The sequence below is a fragment of the Micropterus dolomieu genome, linkage group LG12 (genome assembly GCF_021292245.1).
Source record: "Micropterus dolomieu isolate WLL.071019.BEF.003 ecotype Adirondacks linkage group LG12, ASM2129224v1, whole genome shotgun sequence".
NCBI lineage: Eukaryota > Metazoa > Chordata > Actinopteri > Centrarchiformes > Centrarchidae > Micropterus > Micropterus dolomieu.
Window position 1 is genome coordinate 3,530,314 of NC_060161.1, and position 19,027 is coordinate 3,549,340.

Sequence of the window (19,027 nt, forward strand, 5' to 3'; positions counted from 1 at the left end):
GAAACAGCTGTAAAAAGTCCCCGTATCCAACCTGATCAGCAGCAAACAGGAGACAGAGTTAGACAGGTAGAGACAGAGCTGCACTTCCTAACCTCAAGCCCTAAATATAAAACATTAAGAGAAAAACACTACGCAAACATTCCCCAAATATACCCGAATTCAAATTTACATGAGACACACAGAAACTCCTATTTACTGGGAGAAATGTCAGAATGCCAAATCAAAAATATATCTCCTCATGCCAGAGGACAACCAGTGGAAACTCAGACTAGACCTGTAAATATATTAAATAACTGTTGTATAACATTTCTAATTATTATTATTTTCATTGTTTGTTGTTTTAGTAAACCAGTGAGACTGCTGGTTATAAAAAGAAGTCCGGCTCCATCAGAGGCGTTTCGGCAGTGATTTAACTCTGTATATTGTTGATATACGATCGGAAGTCTGTACCGGCTATTTTATTTTGAAAATTGACCGAATTCTCGGCTGTTTCTATGTCTGACTTCCTGCGTGGTTCATCTGCTCTGTGCCGCTTGACGCTTCTGGTGTGAGCACAAACATTTAGTAGAGCGATGGCTGCGATCAGCTGTGGCAGCAGCGAAAAAGACAGAGTCAGTGGACTTTCAGAGTGAGTCCGAGGTCATGTAAACTTGGTAGCAGGTGGGGCCCGTGATGAAGCCCCGCCCCCACTGTGCTGAGAGTCTAGCTCCGCCCCCGTTTTTTGGACTTTTCCAAAAACAGTTTATATTTTAAACTTCAGTTCATGCAACACATTGAAGGATAATTTGAAGAAATGAGAAAAAAAGCTGGACTTCAACTTTCATGACCTGTTTTTAATAACAGACTCCCAGACGTTCGTTTGAAGTAAACATACATGGAATAAGGCCGAGTGTTAATAACAATACTGTTCTTTATTCTGCAAAGTAAGAACATTTCTCTGTTTGGTTTTACCGTTATATATATATTCACTCTGCACGTGTTTGATTTCTCAGCTCTGATGTAACGATTCAACGTTTTTACGGGCTTTTTTATTCCCTACGTCTGAGAAAGGCACCGCAAATCTGTGACCTGTAAGGAACAAACAAATGAGGAATTATTTAGTGACACTCAGCCAGAGCTCAGATTAAAAATATACACCCATCAACATCCCAGTCAAAGAGTCTCCCCACCGTAGAGTACATGAAACAGTCCTCTTCAGGAAAATCATAACCGTTTAATGTTCCTTTTCAGGACGTTCCCCTCACAGGCGCCATGTTTTCATCACGTCCTGATACAAACATTCATTTTGCTCCAATTTTGTCTTCACAATCGTTCTAAATTTTACTTGAAGAGATACAAATGTGTATGGGGGAATAACACAAAACAAAAAGAGGACAGGCTGTAGACCAGAAAATTAAGATGCAAATGAAGTCTGCAGAGCTGCAACCAACATGTTGCCTTACTTGCTAATATTTGTAGTCTGTCGGTACTAATCAAATTATTATGGCTCCAAACGTGCTCTTACTTTTAATCTGAGTTTTCTAAGAGAGATACTCAGTGTTTTACTGTGTTATGTTTTACTCTCATGCTGCATGTGTGTCCTCAGCAGCAATGTTTTTATTTCAGTCAAGTAGGGAAAAAAAAGGTTTAGGAAATGATGCTGGCGTGAAACTTAAAGTGGCTCAAAAGATAATTTTGCTTACAAATTAAAACAAACTCATGTTGTTTTTTTTGTTTTAAACTTAATCCAGGTCGTGTGGCCGTAAAACATTCGGGACACTTTAATGCAACACTTTTTGAGCAGATGCCTTTTCAACGGGTATAAAAAAAAAAGATTAAACTGGAGTTTTTAAATCACTATATATATATATATATATGTGTGTGTTTTCTAAATCTCCTCCCTCCATTTGGTCCAATACGCTGTTGAGTTCGAGCAATTCTTTTCTCATCATCTGTTTTTTTAATCTTTCTTTGTCTTATGTCATCATTCGTAGGACACTAGAATATCATCAGCGTCGTCACCTCTGACCTCCTCGCTACTGGCTGCTTGTAATGCTCGTGATCGAGGTTTTACTGTGACTCTCTTTGGATTCTAGTGTCCGTTAAAAGCCTGAATTTCCTCTCACCGGGAATAATGTTTGACGATGTTGCTCTAAAATGTTTTTCCTCACAGTCTTTCCTGTAACAAAATAAGTATGGACACGCTGCTTTCTTCCTGTCCGTCCCATCCTGAGGTGGTTACCCCAGGATCTTGATTAAACCGGTCCACCTTTGGTCCCCCTGTCAACAAAATAAATACCACAACATCTCTCTTATAACATCAGGGGAGGCTCACGCTACAAGATCAGACACCATAAACTGGGACTAAATGTTGTAGCGTCGGCCCGTCCGGCCTGAACAGGAAATGAATCTCATCAGAGTTTTAAATATCTGAACCGAGAAACTCGACCTTCGGCATGAATCCAAGTATTTGAAGGGTACAGAAGTTCTAGCTCGGCACAATCAGGGTCGGTATTGTCTGTACTGCGACTGTGAAGCCAGGGGGTTGCCGGTTCCAAACCGGAGCGGCGGCGCCGCTCCTCCAAAGGCAGTTCTGTAGCTCTGAGAGGAAGGGACCCCGCTCACACCTAGTCCATACCCCACCCCCAGACCCTGCACTCCGGGTCCCAGCCCGCCACCGGGCCGCACCAGACCCTGACTCAACATCCCTGCGTAGGGAGACGCTCCGTAGGACAGTCCCGGGCCGCCGTAGGGCCTGTGGCCGTGGTGTCCCGGTGCAGGGAGGACCACCGGCTGCACGTTTCTTCCCGGTGTGTCGAAGGAGAACTCTGGAGGAGGGCTGCTGGGTTTGGAGGGGGTGGAGGTCAGAGGATCCAGCTCTCCTTCTGAGGACAGCAGAGGAGGCAGATAGGAGGAGGAGGAGAGGGCGGCGTAGCCTTCAGCAGGACCCAGAGGGGGACCAGAGGAGGAGGAGGAGAGGGTCCCGGTGAGGAGCGGTCTGGTCCAGTCATCTTTAAAGATCTGGACGGTCAGCGTGGAGACGAGCGGCAGCAGCCGGTTGGTGACGTGAGCCAGGACCAGCTGCTCGTTGGCATCACGGCGGATACGAACGTGGGCAGAGCCAGCCTGACACACAAAGGTCCAGAGGGGAGAGCGAAGGGGTAGGGAGCAGGAAGGGAAGGAGACGAGGAGGAGCAGAGGGGTAGGAACATCAGGGAGAGGGGGCACAAGACAAGTTAGTCAAATAAGGTTTTGCATTTAGATCTTTTCAAAGCAATAATTACAAAGTGCTTTACAGAAACAAACAAAAAATGTCAGACAGAGGACAATTTCATTTGGCCTCTGAGATTCCAGGACATGTAGCCACATTTCTGAGTCTCTTCTGTGTTTGAACATTTAAGATGGAATAAATGTTGTTTCCTGCAAATCATAACGTCAGCGTACTCACTTCCTTGTTTAGAAGAGGCAGCAGACATGTGTGACACCAACGTCTCACATTTGCCTTCTTTACCGCAGCGGGAGTTAACTGTTCTGCTAAACGTGCGGTATCGTGGTCGAACAGTAAAGGAAATCGTCTACACTTTGCCACCACGAAACATACGGAGTGAATGGCAGAAACGCACGGAGGACGTCGGATGAGACAAATCATTGACTCTCAGGCCGCTGCATCCCGGTCAGCTGCAAGAAAGAATCAAGGTCAGCTGGTTTAAATATGCAGGGTCAGGGTTAGAGATAAATACGATTACCGGTTTAACGATAAACCATGGTAAAATTATTAAAGTACACATTTTAATTACCATCATAAACAAGGTTTGGTTACAAACTCACGGCAAATACTGTCCAGCATCAACCAAAGTTAGCAACAGTCTCCCAGAAGTAGGCGTGCATGCACAGTATGCACCGTGGCAGCGCTGTCACTCTGAAGTCAGGTCGTATTTTAGTTTTTTATGAGAGCGCTGAGGGAAACTTGATTGAAGAAAATGTCCTTATAGTGAACGCAGGGTGAGTTAACTTTGGTGTCTGACTTGCTAACAGCGTGTAAACTGAAGCTCTCGGTGTTGCTGCTCTTGCTGTTCTGAAAGTGTCAGAACAGGAGAAACGCTGCAGACTCTGCAGCTGTTGGGCTCATTGCAGTTACTGTCACTGTCTTCTAAAGACTTATGTGTTTTCATTTAATTGTGCACGGGGTCATTGAATTACCTATATAATTTAAAATCTAAAATTTTATTTGTAGTTTTCAATATAAAACTTGTTGAAATGGTTTCAGTGTGTGTTTCAGTACATTTTAATCTTTTTCAGCACATTTTTATAGTACCGTGATAATACTGACAATATTCACTATAATCGTGATATGACATTAGTTAGGCCTGGCAAGTCCTAGACGGACTGTTTAATGCTTCAGCTATAATTCTGAAGTTAAATCATCACATCCTCCTTTGCAGTTTTCCCATATTCCACAATTTCGATGCAAAAAAAACCCCCACAAAACACTGCAACTTTTCTTTTAGAAAAGCCGCTGCAAAATCAGGCATTTTAGGCCACAACAATCACAAAAAAGGTCTGTTTAAAGGTTTGTGTTTTAATTCGGCACCTGAGGGGTCGGCAACTCTTCCTGTAAATACAGAAGGGCCTGACTATGTTTTAAAAAGGCGTTAGTGTAGCTGTAAAACAGCGTATACACAGCCTGCAACACAGGATGCATTCAGGCACAGCACTGAGTGTAGGTCACCTGCGTACTGGCAGCACTCAGAACACACAATAACTGTGTTTTCTAAACAACTCAGACTGCATTTATTGTTGTTCAGTGATGCTTGCCTACATCCTTTAGCAAGTTTTAAAAAAGAAAACAGCTGGTTAAATAAACATCAAAATGACTCAATGACCTTCATCCCAGCACGTGCAGGCTCTAACTTCTAAACCTGACCTTAAAACACTAAACTGAGCTCTTCATTTTTGTCCTTGTTTGCTAATTTTACCGTCCTCATGGGAATATTCAGACCTCAAAAGGACAGAACACACAAACACACACACTTCCCCGTAGGGCGGAAGTGCAGTCAGAGGGTCAAATCAGTTTGGACAGCTGCTCTGTTAGCAGTGGGCAAACAACCAACAGTTGTGTAACAGCAGCAAAATCTGTGACAACAACAACAACAACGGGAGCGGCAGCATCGATAACAAATAACAAACGCAGCATCGAGGCGGAGGTAAACAGAGGACGCCGCTCCACCTGGAGGCTACCTACACACACTAACAGAGCATGGAAGGGATTAAAAAAAAGACACAGACTGATTCATTTGCATAACGTGACACATTTGCAACGTCATTCTACCCATTCACGGTTTCATGCACAGACAGAAACCTGTCCAATGAATGTCACACACACACACACACACAGAAACATTAAGGCCATGACATCAGCGACTGTGCGAGAAACACCAAAAACAATCATGATCTGAACATCCTGTTAAATATTCATGTGTTAAATGTGGATCCGACCTCATATTCTTACATAAACCACCATCATCTTTACTTTGACGTCAACATTTGAAGGCCACTTTATTTAGTGTCTGCATGTTTAATGTTATCTAATTCATGTGCTGTGGAAAAGGCTGGATGTTCAATCCTTTCAATTCTTTTGTATTTCGGCCGCATTAGAAGCAGCAGTTTGAGTGAAGCGTTATTGTTTCAGCTGTTTTTGACATCAATGCTACAGAACAATGCTAAGATGCTAAAAGAAGGTATCCCTGTCACCTTTCTGCACTTTATGACACCTGTCCTAATGTTACTTCCCTCCCTTTGATTATTTCTGTCTGCTCTGTATTGACTGATGCTCAGTGTTTGTTGTACATGTCGTACTGTATCTGTAGGTCCGACCCCGCATAGCTGAAGATTCGAAGCTTCGATGGGCGGAGCCTGATTCGACTGTCAATCTCACAGTCGAGGAAACGAGGATCACGCCATTTTGGTGAAATGGGGGTGCTCAACGTCTGATTTTACATAGAACTACCAGTTTTCTCCCAATAAGTTAATATACAGCCTATTACAATATACATTTCAACATATAATGCTGTAAATAAACATGTAAAAAGAATAAAACTTTCAATAAATGTTTTTAAAGTGCGTGAATAAATCCAATATTTTAACCCTAACCCTGGGTCGTCAGTGTGCATGTGTGTGGCGGCAGCAGAGGAACACTTGCTGAAGAGATGGAGCTCCAGCTTCACTGGTGTTGTGCCGAGTTGTTCGCACCTGGCGGGACTTTTGGATAATTTGTCACCGTTGATGAACCACACAAAGAATATTTTATCGTTTTTAAATAGCCGGCTACTTGAAAAAGACCCGCGAGGAACCGCGACGTGCGTGCAGTTGTCAGCAGCACGGCGATTAGCAAATAGTGAAGACGGCGAATAAATTTAGGTTAATTATACAGCGCATTTGACCCCCATCAACAGTTGTGCAGTTACAACTACATTTCGTTGTCAAAGTTGTGTAACAGACCTGCTCGCCAATCACAAGCGCCATGCTTCTACTGTTATGGTCCTCCTCACCAATCAGAGCGGGCACAGGGCGTGTACATTTTACAACAACAAAGGAAACTGGAGGAAAACGTGGGATAATGGCGCCAACCGAACTGACAAATGCGTTTAGCCTACACGTTGTTGACATGTTGTTAATTTGTCATTTTGTGTGCTATAACTACGGGTAACAGCTCTCTGTGAGCCTGTTGTGTGCCGCTCTCTGCAGGATACAAATCCACATGGAGGATTTCAGAATAAGAGCGTTTTGCCCGCCTGATTTTGCTGACTTGTTCAGTTGTCCTTCGTTTTTGTGCTTGGTTAAGTTGGCTACGTAGATAAAGTGTTTATTTTCTTGACTGTGTAACTGTGTTTATTGGTGATACATGATCGGGGGTCTGCACGGGGTGTTTTATTTTCAAAATCGACCAGATTGTCTTTGCTGTTCTGTGTCTGAATTCCTGCGCGGTTCATCTGCTCTGTGCTGCTTGACGCAGCTTCCGTCAGAAACAGACCGGCAGTGAATACTGAACTTTAGCTTTACTTAAAAAAATCTAATCGTAATATCTAGCAGAAAAATCACAATTAGATTTTTTCAACATGTACCTGCATGACAAAGCACACGTGTTCTCTTCTTCATGTCTTTACAAGCTGCGGGACTTCTCAATGAAGGAGTTGAAGATACGACCATGTAGGGATGTCACAAGAAGCGATACTTTTGAAATTTTGAAAACATGTGGGCACTCGTTCTTCTAGGTACCGTAGTAGCAGATGCAGATGCAGTGAGAGCTCCGCCCCCACTATTTGAAAAGAAAAAGAGTCGCGTATGGAAGAACTAAACGCTAAACTACGGCTTGCACTCTGAGTTGAGGTTTTTACAGTTATACCTGATAATCTATTAAAGGAGTGGATGTTAAAGTAAATGGGATATTGTATTTTGTTTTTCTCGAATTCGGTATTGAGAATCGAGAAATTTCCCTGTTATTGGCATTGACTACTAAACTTTCCTTCGACCAAGGAGATGAAACAATCGCATGTGACCTCCATGTCCAGTGCGCTCTTTTATCTGTTTTAAATGTGATTAAAATAATTTAATCATTTACTTTAATTCACATTATTGTGAATTCCTTATGGAAGACACTAACATTTGCATCCCTTATGAAAAACCCTTAGGGTTTATTGGTCTTGTAGGTAAGTGATACTCCCGCGACAGCTTTGTTTCATATCGCACCCCTCGCTCTTTCCTGTCTGTATCTCTGCCACCACTCTCAAATAAGGGCAAAACAATCCACAAGGTCGACATTCTCTGTGTTCCCGAAGCTTTCAGCCACACAGTAAGCGGTCCTTGTGTTGAGAACTGTTTGGCCAGACTTCTATTTACATCAGGAATTAACTCAGGGTCAACATCAGTTCAGTTAAATTAGCTATGATTAATTATTTGTATTGACTTCAGACAGCAGAGTGTGTCGCCGCAAAAAGACGGATGTTGGTGTGTGTGTGCTGTCCGTCGGAGTATACGTGTTTGTTTCCACGGACCTCAGTAGTCCTGAAAGCCAGCTGGCCTTGTTTGCTGTCGCTACAACAATGTGCAACACAGACAACGACGACGACTCATCACAGACAACAGCCACAACAACAACAGTGTTCGCTCCAAAAGCAGGAGAGAGAGAGAGAAAGAGAGGGAACATCTCCGCATGAATGACTTGTTCCTTCTTTTCGTCTGGGTGAACAAATCCCTGCAGATCGTCACTCCGAGCCGACGAATGACAGAGAGGGGATGAAGGAGACGGAGGAGGACACAAAGGGGGGTGGGGAGAAAGAAATACAGAGACGAACAAAACAAACACACCAACAGGAGGAAGGAAGGGGTGAGGCAGAGGGAGGATAATGATGGAAAGCAGGATGAAACAGGGGTGTTAAGACAGAGAGAGCTGGAGGGAGTTGTCAATCAGCATAGGAGACATATCAGGTGTAACTGACCCCAAACCTCCAGGGGCCACAGAGCCTCAGGTGCACTGTGTGTCAGCTGTTTAAATGGATTAAATTGAAAATTTGTTTGGGAATTTGCTACCCTAAAAAAAAAAAATAAAATAACGAAGAAATAACGAAGCTGCCGTGTGCACGATACTTGATGGGACGTTTGGTTCAACAGACAACAGTCTCCATCACTGGCAGCTTCATCTGAATAAAATCCTATTTAAAATGAATAATTGACCCTTCGCTACGCCCCGAATACGCAGCTGGCCAATCACAGCGCAGCATAGGATTCTAACTGAGGTCCGACACTTTCATGGATGCGCTCCATTGGCTCTAATGCTAAAAGAGTCGTTCTCTTGCTTTCTTCTGCCGTATTTTTCCAAGATCTGGTCAAACGCTGTTCCAGGTGCACTTGTAAAAGTTACAGCAGCTACCCAGAGAGGTTGAAAGGAGAAGAACAATTTATTCTCTTTCCAAAACCTAAAACAAATCCAGAAAAATGGATTGGGGCGTGGCTTAGCGAAGGGTCAATTCATTTGATTCAGTTAATTTTAAAGAGCTGTTTTTGTCTTTCGCTCTGCGGCTGATAAACGTACCAGAGATCCGAAGCCCACAGTCCAGAAGTGCTCGTTGCGAACCTCCAGCACCCCGTCCAGAGTCGACACCTGAACGGAAACAAAGAGGAACAATTAACCCGTAAGAATCAATATGTCATGAATCTCACATGCTGGTTATCTGCTGACAGACATTTTTGGGCTATATTAATGAAAATAAAGCCTAAATAATTTGTCTTCCAGCCCCGTTAAAGCACCGTAGCTGCGTATGTGTGAGATTTATATTTCCTACATTCCTTTCTGACTATAATCTAAGTGACTGTCAGGAGTGGAAAAGAATATAATTTCTCAAAACATAATGATAGATTTACACAATACCAAGCCAAATTTGTCACAGAAAGGCATTAAAACAGATCTCCTATCATTACTTTAACACTAAAAGTTATTTCTATCTGTAGCGGACCAGCTGACTTCGTATTTCAAATCCAAACAAACTTAATATTACTAGTGGACTAAAAGGCTCTAATCAGATTTATTACAGTAGAGTAAAGCTTTGTGACTCAAAGGGCTTTTTTTATTTTACTGACAGTAAATAAAAACAACGATCAATACAAAAGGTAAATACAAACACACAGGGCAAATCAGTCATACGGCATTGGTAGAATCAAACGTTTAAACCGGTCTGTTTTAAATGTTTCGCACTCACCTCTCTGAGCAGTTTGTCCAGTTGGCCGAGGACGTGGGACGGCGTGGTCTGTGAATGAGAGGAGCACATTTAATTTACGTGAAGCGTCCTAACGTGGGCCTGTGACGGCAGGTCGAACAGAAAGAGACGTGTTTGTTGTACCTGCAGCAGCACTTTGCCGCTGTAGACGCTCATGGGATACATGGTGCCGAACGTCATGAGAGCGATGGCGACCGCCGACGCCGTGTCCACGGCATTATAGTTACTGAGCAAACACACACAAAAAGCAGAGGAAATCAATGAAGGCGGAAAAGACCCCTATTAAACCGAAATATTAAACCCCGAGACGTATTAATTTAACAAAATGACAAATATAAAACAGATAAACAGCAAAAATATCTTCATGCAGACAAAAATAAAACTCCTGAACAAACAATTCAAGACAATAAGAAAAGATATAAAAGATAAAATTCTGCAGAGACGTACTAAAAGCTTTGATTCATGCTATGTTTTTAAGGTCAAAGCAGTCTTAATGTTGATGTTAAAAGTAATCCACAACTGCAAAGACTTCCGGCTTGGTTTGAGGTGTTTAAGATTAGAGATTCAAGACTTTTTAACATTCTTCTTTGGCACTAAAAGAATGGCAGACGCAGTTTTTATCTTAGCTGCACCACAAGATCTAATATCAGCTGTTCTGGAAGCTTCTGATCTTGACAGCGCAATTGTTTGGAGGGCGAGATGAAGGATGCTTCGTTGTTGGAAAACCGCCTCACCAGCGTACGAAGTTAATGAAACCTACATCGCTACCACAGCAAGTAGGGATGCACCGACCTGATATGGGATATATACTCAAACAGCTGCAGTGTTTCCCATATGTTCATTAATTTGTGGCGGCCCTCCACAATATCAACGCTGACTGCCACATACTGATTGTCTTTTTTTTTTAACTAGACCTATTTAAAATCGTATTTGATTGCAGAGCGCCGTAGCGCATTTGGGCAACACATCTTCTCGCTCTCTCTAGCTCGCTCTCATGTACAGCGCTGCACAAATCTGAACAATACAACGCTGTCAATGTCAGATACCCATCTTAAAAAAAGTTATTAGCAAGCATGTAAGGTAATAATAAGGATAACCATGTTAACATTAGAATACAGCTGGGTTGTCGAGGTTAGAGCGCAGTACATAGCTGGTACGCACGCAACCTCTGATGTCGCCTTACAGTTAGGGCTGGGCGATATGGCCAAAAATGTTATCACGATAAAACATTTCATATCATTCGATATCGATAATTATCAGGATAAATGTCAAATCATTATTTCTTTCCCGTTTGAAGGCTGATTTTTGCTCCCGAGTGAAAATTGAAGAAAGCAGATGATTAATTATGTGGTTAAACTTTTCTTTATGGTCAGAATGGGACAAACACTTGATGCCAAACAGTGGATCACTTCACAAGTCTGAGGGAGAACATTCAAAACTATTATGATAAAGTCTTTTTCAACAAATATGATTAGTTAATCTTTCTTTAGGCCTCTTCTTCTCAACATAATAAATATTTTAATAGAAAAATTAAGTGCCAATTTGTTCATGATCCAAATGAATTAAACCAAATATTTATTGACAATATATTGAACATTTATTATGTTGTTATGGAGGATCATTATCATTATTGTTTTATTGCCCAGATTCCCAGTCTCTTCCTCACAGCGAGGAATACAGCTTATTCATTTTACACTGGTATCGGATCGGCCGATACCCAAAGTCCAGCTGTCGGTACCGGGGTTTAAAGTCAGATTGTGCATCTCTAACAGTAACCCACGCAGATAAGCTGCTGATGTCTGGACACAAATCCAATCTGATCACTTGCCAATAACAGTGCGGACAGTCTGAACAAGTTATTTTGTAGTTTTGCATAATTTGAGCTTTAACAGTTGACAGTTTGGGGAATTCCCTCGTGTTTGGATTTTATCATCAGCCTTTTGCTATCAGTTTAAAAAAATCAGATTCTCATTCCCTGCCATGTCTCTGCATGTTCTTTTCCCATTTTTGTGTTTTGCATCAGGACACATTTTAAGCTCAGTGCAGATAAAGATCAGGACGGTTTAAAATAGCGAGAGGGAATTTCCAGCAGCATCACCCGACCCTGGGTTCAAAGTGTTGGTTAAACAGTGACGGACGCTGGTGAGTTTGGGGATTTACCAGCCGCAGAGGGAGATGAACTCTTACTTGATTTCTATGAGCATGTAGGTGATGCAGAGGGAAAAAGCTCCGGCCATGTTAATCAGGACAAACGGGTTCATCCGAGGCAACAGCACACTGCTGAGTCCTGGAATGATGCCACACAAACTGTACGCAAACAAACACAAACACAAACAAGATTAGTGCACATGATCACTTCCAGATTTTCCCACAAAATCAACTTCAAATGCTCTTCAGTTCAGAGAGAGGGAAATACTGTGAAAACCTAATTAAACAGTCTCATCATGAAAACATTCCGCTGAACAAAGAAATCTCAAACATAACGAAACATAAGTCACAGTCACTTTAATTGTATAGCATTTTATGTCACAACATTAAACACTGATTAAAACTTTTTTAACTTCAACATTTATCATAAGCAAATTAATAAACGGCCATCAAGATTTAAGAAGATCAGACTCCTTAATATCGAGCATGCTCCTTTTAACTTAAACTTGCTGATAAAATAGTATGTTTAAATGTAAAACACCTTTTCTAAACAATCATTGCGTTTAAAAAAAAAACAAAAAAAAACAACTAACAATCTACGTATGGTTTGTTCTATGATTATTCCGTTTCAAAACCAAATCGGAACAAAAACAAAAAAACCGACAACTCATTTCTGTTTTAAACACAAAAGGGAAAAAAAAAGCAGCTGCGTTTTGCTCTATCTATGAACGGTGTCGCTACTGGTTTTTAAACTAACTGCCTGCTTTTGTTTCCAACAGCGGTTCTTTGCCTCAGTCTCCAGACTGGTCACATTAACAAAACATATAGGCTATTTCTTTTAAAGTCACATCTCATAGTGACTGTGGACAATATGATTGGAGAAGTGAGCTCTATGTTATAGCCACATGCGAAAAAAGAAATTTAAGAAAATGAGCAAAAACAAATCCGCGTTGCTTTGTCTGCTAGCCACTCGAACACGGATTCTCCTATTTCCAGTCAACTATCGATTGAGTACGTCCGCATCCAGGCAGCATTTTGTTTTGGACTGATCTGAAGCAGCTGAGCGATCAAAGAAAATACCCAAATAGGCCTATTTGATATACTATTGTTATGTATCATCACGGTCTGCGGTCGTTCATTCTGCCTGGATGAAGTCCAACGCTCCGGGTTTTATGCATGATCCTCTCAGCAGCGCCACGCAACTTTCTAAATTCTTCCATTTATCAAATAAAATAAATGTCAGGTCAGAACAGTGCGGAGAGGCTGCTGCAGCCGTTGTGTCCTCTCAACACTAATTGTAGCAAAATGGCTGCATATAATAATAATAATAATAATAATAATAGGAATAAACGATGCCTGAAATTAATTAATAAAGATAGGATTTATTTGCCACTAAGTGCTCATCCATGCCGTGCTTTAATGCCGAGCTTTACTCCAAATGAGCCCAGCATGGTGCGCTATTTATATAATGAAGGAAAATCCCGAACATTTTAATCCGTGTATGATTTGTTAATTTACAGCTCGCCTATTTAACTAATAACAGTTCATGTTTGCTGTGTACAATTGGCAACAATCACTGAATTAATTAGATACTGAAGAAATCTTCTGAGGCGTTCCTGTTCCAGTTGCTAGTGAGTTACAAACTGAACAGTGAGCCTCCTGTTTTTCTAATTCCTGTTTTTCATCTTAATTACATTTAACCAGGCACCGCCATCGAAACAAGTGTTTCTGCTGCAGGTTTATCAAGGGGAACTCACAATGCTACACAATTCGGACACATTAAATATCAAAATCAATAGTTTTGGTTTTAAAACGGAAACAAAATGACTTGTTTTTTCTGATTCAGTTTTGAAAAGATACAATCAAAGAACAAACCATACACGGATTAATATATTATAAACCATTCTGTTTGCAAAATTGTCTTGAAATTCAATTTCAACAGATTTCAGTTCGTATTTTAACACACCAGCTTCTCCGTCTGCTCCCTCCTGTCTGCAGAGGCCTGAGCACGCTTCATCCTCCTCTCTAAGCTGTGTGTGTTTGTCTTTAGGATTAGGCCTTTGACCCAATCACACCGTCATAATGGACTTTAGGGGGCTTGAACGGGAGTTTGATGGGATCATTCTTGGTTTGTTTCATGTTATGATGATCTAAGTTCTGATGCCCCAAGCACACTACTTCGTTTTCAAATTATAACGGAGACCTTTTGCTACGTTTGCACCTCCTGTCCAGACCGCAACGGCGAAAACGAAGACCTAAAACGGAGAAGTTTGGAAACGTTGCCGACCCTGTTTTTTTGCGTTTCAAAACTCCGGAGGGCGTTTTAGTGAATACGGACTTTAGAAACGATAACACACGCGCTCATGCTCGGCTCTCTGATTGGGATCTTATTAGTCATGCAAAGCAGAAACACGATGCTACTGACTGGGTTTTTGACATGGTATTTTCACTAAAATATTCTGTACCGTGCAAATAACACTAGTCTGCCTACACTTGTACTGTGCATGTTGCCGTTCACTTTGCAACGACTCGCAGTCTGTTTTCCGCCGCCACACTCCCGTGTTACATTCAGTAACAGTCCCAGCTCGTTATTGGTGCATGCAAAAAAAAAAAAAAGAAAAAAAAGAGAAAATAACCTGGTCTGATTCTTCTTCTGTATTTATTTATTCTTTCGCCAAATCTTCTGTAACTACGGAAGAGACCATCTGCTTCATGTTTACACGGGCAGGCGCATGCCCAGTGTACGTGAACAGCTACTAGCTGTGCTTTTCAGTCGTTTTAATGTAGACTGAAATAAACTCTAAAACGCTGCTGGGGACGGAGATCATATTCGTTTTAATTCTCCGTTTGTAAACTAAAACGCAGTAGTGTGAGACAGAAGTCCAAAAACTCCAACAAACCCTTTTCTGATCTAAAAGCTGCACTGGAGACGTTTTTTGACTTAGCTTAAAAGGTTAATTTGGGCTGAAACAGTGGACAGGTAATAAACCTGCTCAGTGATACTCTCTAGAAGCTGACGGATCAACACTTAATCTATGTGGCACCACACTTGTCCATGTCAAATCATTTCTTCTCTACATCTGGAAAGCTTTGATAATTAATAAATATCCAGCTATTTTCATTATCAATAATTTCAGAGTGCGAGGTGACATCTTCGTGTTGCCTGGAAAAGATTGACGCAGACAACATTTGGTATTTATTCTTATCCAAGGAAGGTTAAAATCAAGTGCAACCGGACAGGTTGAAAATACTCAAGATATTCCACCTCTCATCCAATAGGCTTCCTCAGATTGACTGACTGGTAGGGAAACCCAGCTATTTAACCTCTGTGGGGTCGCTGTCAAGATGATCGATACAGCTTAGTTCGCATTTTAGACAGGGAGGACGGACGCTTTGAAAGAGGCGTCAGGGAGGTAATTTATACATGAATGGAGAGAGTATCTCTTAACACGGGAGGAAGTTTGCAACTCCACTTATCCCCCGCTTACAAGGCTGTCCTTTCATCCCTTCCCAGTGAACTAAACAAACGCTCACATGTCAACTATGGTTGTTCAGACTTGCCCTCGTGCGTCTCCAATGATCCTGACGAAGCACTAACGAACAAAGCAGCACAGAGGTTAGATAGCTGTTTCTTCTTTCGTCAGTCAGAACTGAAGCCTCCTGGATTATAGGCAAAACGTCTTTGTATCTTCATATCGTAGAATGATTAAAAATGTCAACACGCCCTTGATTTTAATCGTCCTTTGATAACTATGACCTGAATGCCTGAGAACCTTCACATACGTATTTATTCTTGATACAATTAATCAGTGATTAATTATACTGACTACTCGTTTCAGCACTAAAAACTGCACTCACACTACAGAGCACGGGGGCCTACACAATTATTCACTTCCTTGCGATTTAAAAAGTGATATGACTTTGTCACTGATCACACATGTTTAGAGCTGCAACGATTAGTCGAAAAATTACTGGCAACAATTTTAATAATAATTTGTTAGGCAAAAATGCTAAAACATCACTGGTTCCAGTTTGTCCAATGTAATTATCTGCAGGTTTCCTAATAGGAGGAGACCCTTTTGCACATTTTGGAATGGCCTTTTATTGTGGCCAGCCCAAGGCCTTTTATTGTGGCCAGCTTTTGCAATTTTTACTTATAAAAAGTCTATGCCGTCGCCTGATGTGCACCTCCTCCAAAATGTAACTACACGTCGAGTCGAAGCGGACCGTAAGCTCTATGATTGGTTGGCTGGGTAGCCATTTACTAGCGGCCAAAACTGCGGCTGTAACGCAGTGAATCAATATATTTGACTGTTGCAACCCGAGCGAAATGACTCGTTTCGCTATCAGAATGTGATCCATTCGGTCGGTAACATTTGAAAAGGCTACACCAGCCGCACGTATACAATTTTACCCCCATTTACGTTAGCGGAGAGCTAAACCGGAAGTTAGCCTGCTCGGCCGGCAAAAGTCAACACAGTGGACGCTGTAGCGCTACTGCCGACATTTGGGGGTGTAATTGCAGAATGACGGACACACCTAAAGCACAAGTATAAATGCGTAGGTACGCACGTAGACCCTACACAGAAGTATAAATGTGCCTTAAGGCACACCTGTGCAATACCCATGCTGTCTGATCAGCATCTTGATATGCCACACCTGTGAGGTGGATGGATTATCTCGGCAAAGGAGAAGTGCTCACTAACACAGATTTTATATTTCATTGTGTACATCGAGAAAGTCTTAGATCTTTGAGTTCAGCTCATGATGAATGGGGGCAAAAACAAAAGGGTTGTGTTCATAATTTTGTTCAGTGTACATTAAACAAGTGGTCACGGTTAGCTGGGGCTGCTTTGCCAAATATAATCAAATATTGGTGTGTCATCTATGAACTATACTACGATATTATGTTACACCTAATGTTTTGTTGTGTTTTGCGGTTGTACCCAACGCTGTTGTTGTGATTTGTTGTTGTCTTGTTATTTGTTAGGTCCTGCTTTTTGTACCCTGTCTTGACCTGGTCTCACTTGTAAAAGAGGTTTTAATCTTAAAGTGCCTTCATAGTCCAGAGCAAGTTTCTTCATTATTTTTGCAAACCTCAACAGATGTCAAAGGCCAGAGTGGTCTGCAGATCAGCACCTGTTCAGATTCAGTGTCTGGCTGAGAGGCACTTCAGCAGGAAGTGGTATTATCTGACACGGCTGAATGTGATCTGACAACATGACTTGATGACATGGGAAGGTGTGACAATGTCGCATCACGTGACACAGTGTGACGTGACGGGGGAGGTTTTAACAACAGCTGCATGCTCTGGACGTCCAGGCCGAGAAGCGGATTTAATCAGCGGGACTTGACTGCTGTTAGTTTAATTGAACGAGGTCACTGAGGACACACATCAATAACTCCTCTTCCATTAACTGAGACAAAACAAAGCCTGTCTAGCGTTTTTTTAAAGGCTCATCATCATTATTTAACAAACTGAAGTGAAGTCCTGCTGGCAGAGAAGTTGATTTAAGTGCAAAAAAATCCCTTTCTACAAACTAGTAAATCTTCAATCTAGTTAAATGTACTTGTATTAAAGAAGTCAGATGGAGCCCAACAGGGCCAGCAAAAGTAGCTTGATAAGATTTCTTGCGAACACCACCTGAATTTACAAATCAATGTCAATTAACTGGTTATGAGGAGTACTACTCAAGCTCCAAAAGCAGTTCTGTTAAATCTGTTATGACTGAAGAAGCTTTGGGATAATTACGCATTTATTGTGGCAGAAAAAAGCAATGCACCACCTCATGTGATCTCATGGGGAAGTAAACAAAAAGGAGACACATATGTGGTGCAACAACTCGCTTTAAGTGTCAGTTTTAATATCTGTCAACAATAATATGCTAGCTAACTTTACCCTCAAGGGCTGGATTGTTTACCATTGGTTGAAAACACTGTCAGCTCAGCGTCAACTTCTCTCTCTCATTAGCTGATGTCATCCCTCTCAGAAAGTACTGACTTAATCATCCAGATTTTAACTCATGAATATCAAACATCTTTGAAATTGTTGGAGAACATCTGTACCAAGCAAGGTCCCAGGTTTCTCATCTGATTGTCCGGAGAGGTAAATCAGGGATTAAACGCCCCAAAACTCCTGTAGCCTGAGTCTAGCTTTAATACTAGTGTAGCAGTTTGTTTGAAGATCAAGTAGATTTTAGATGTAAATGGTAAAATTTACCTTCTGAAAATACATAGTGTTTGCAGGGAATTGTACCTTTAAACAATTCATCAAAAACAAAAGAGTTTTGTCTTGTTTTTTCCTGTAGTAGTTGTCCGAATGTCAAGAAATCTGTACAGCTGTGTCCATTCCATCAATGCTTGTGTGGCTAAAAAGAAAAAGACATCCCCATTCCTGTCTACAACGCCATGATTAACTTCAACCAGGGGATCCGCCATCAATCAATAAGCACAGAGAAGTTAAACTAAGCCATCTAATCTTCTAAAAATAGAAATAAGTAATTTAGAATCAAAAGGAAAAGGAGATGGCATTTCTACTTTCTTGAATTGACCTTTTTGCATAAATAAGTGACACAGCTGACACGAGTACAGGCTGAGGGGAAACCAAACCAGCAGACAGCAGCAGTTGACCTCAAACATTCAGCTGATTCCCCAAAACCCTGAACAGAGCCGACCCCGTACGCTCTCTGGGTAACACACCCGGCCCGGTGTTCCTGGAACCGATTAACGGGTCAATGAACGCATCTCCGGGCTGATTGGCCCTGTGCTGCATGTCAGATTGAATTTCCAATACAGCTCTGAAGCCGCCGCGGCAGAGAGCGTCGAGCGCTGTCATAAACATGAGGAAGAGCACGTTGGCCGGGTGCCGCAAGGTGCTCGTCATTGGGTAATATTTAAAAACAAAAACACTGACATGGATGTCAGCACGTAATTAATGTCAAAAATGTCAGTCAGGGAGTCACATGTTCGCCATGGGCAGAACTTTCATAAAACTGAGAACAGAGAAGGGGAGATGCAGAAAAAGGAGAGAATGCGGGGCAACCCTAATTTTTACATGGTTTAGCCCTAAAGAGAAAACTCCTCACACATTATTCCTATAATACCGCCAAGCTCAGTTGTAATTAGTGAAT

At 41.7% G+C, this 19,027-nt stretch overlaps 1 protein-coding gene across 1 annotated transcript in view; it reads right to left on the reverse strand.

Annotated features, from left to right (window-relative positions):
- Positions 1-812: 812 nt before the first annotated feature.
- The window catches only part of LOC123981140 (zinc transporter 6-like), a 23,609-nt gene continuing 5,394 nt past the window's right edge, over positions 813-19,027 (reverse strand). The window contains exons 2-6 of the mRNA XM_046065822.1: positions 11,937-12,056; positions 9,873-9,975; positions 9,732-9,779; positions 9,068-9,136; positions 813-3,105 (exon numbers count right to left, since the gene is read on the reverse strand). Coding sequence (XP_045921778.1) covers positions 2,482-3,105; positions 9,068-9,136; positions 9,732-9,779; positions 9,873-9,975; positions 11,937-12,010 — 918 coding nt within the window. The 5' untranslated portion in view covers positions 12,011-12,056 and the 3' untranslated portion in view covers positions 813-2,481. The remainder of the gene's footprint in view (positions 3,106-9,067; positions 9,137-9,731; positions 9,780-9,872; positions 9,976-11,936; positions 12,057-19,027) is intronic.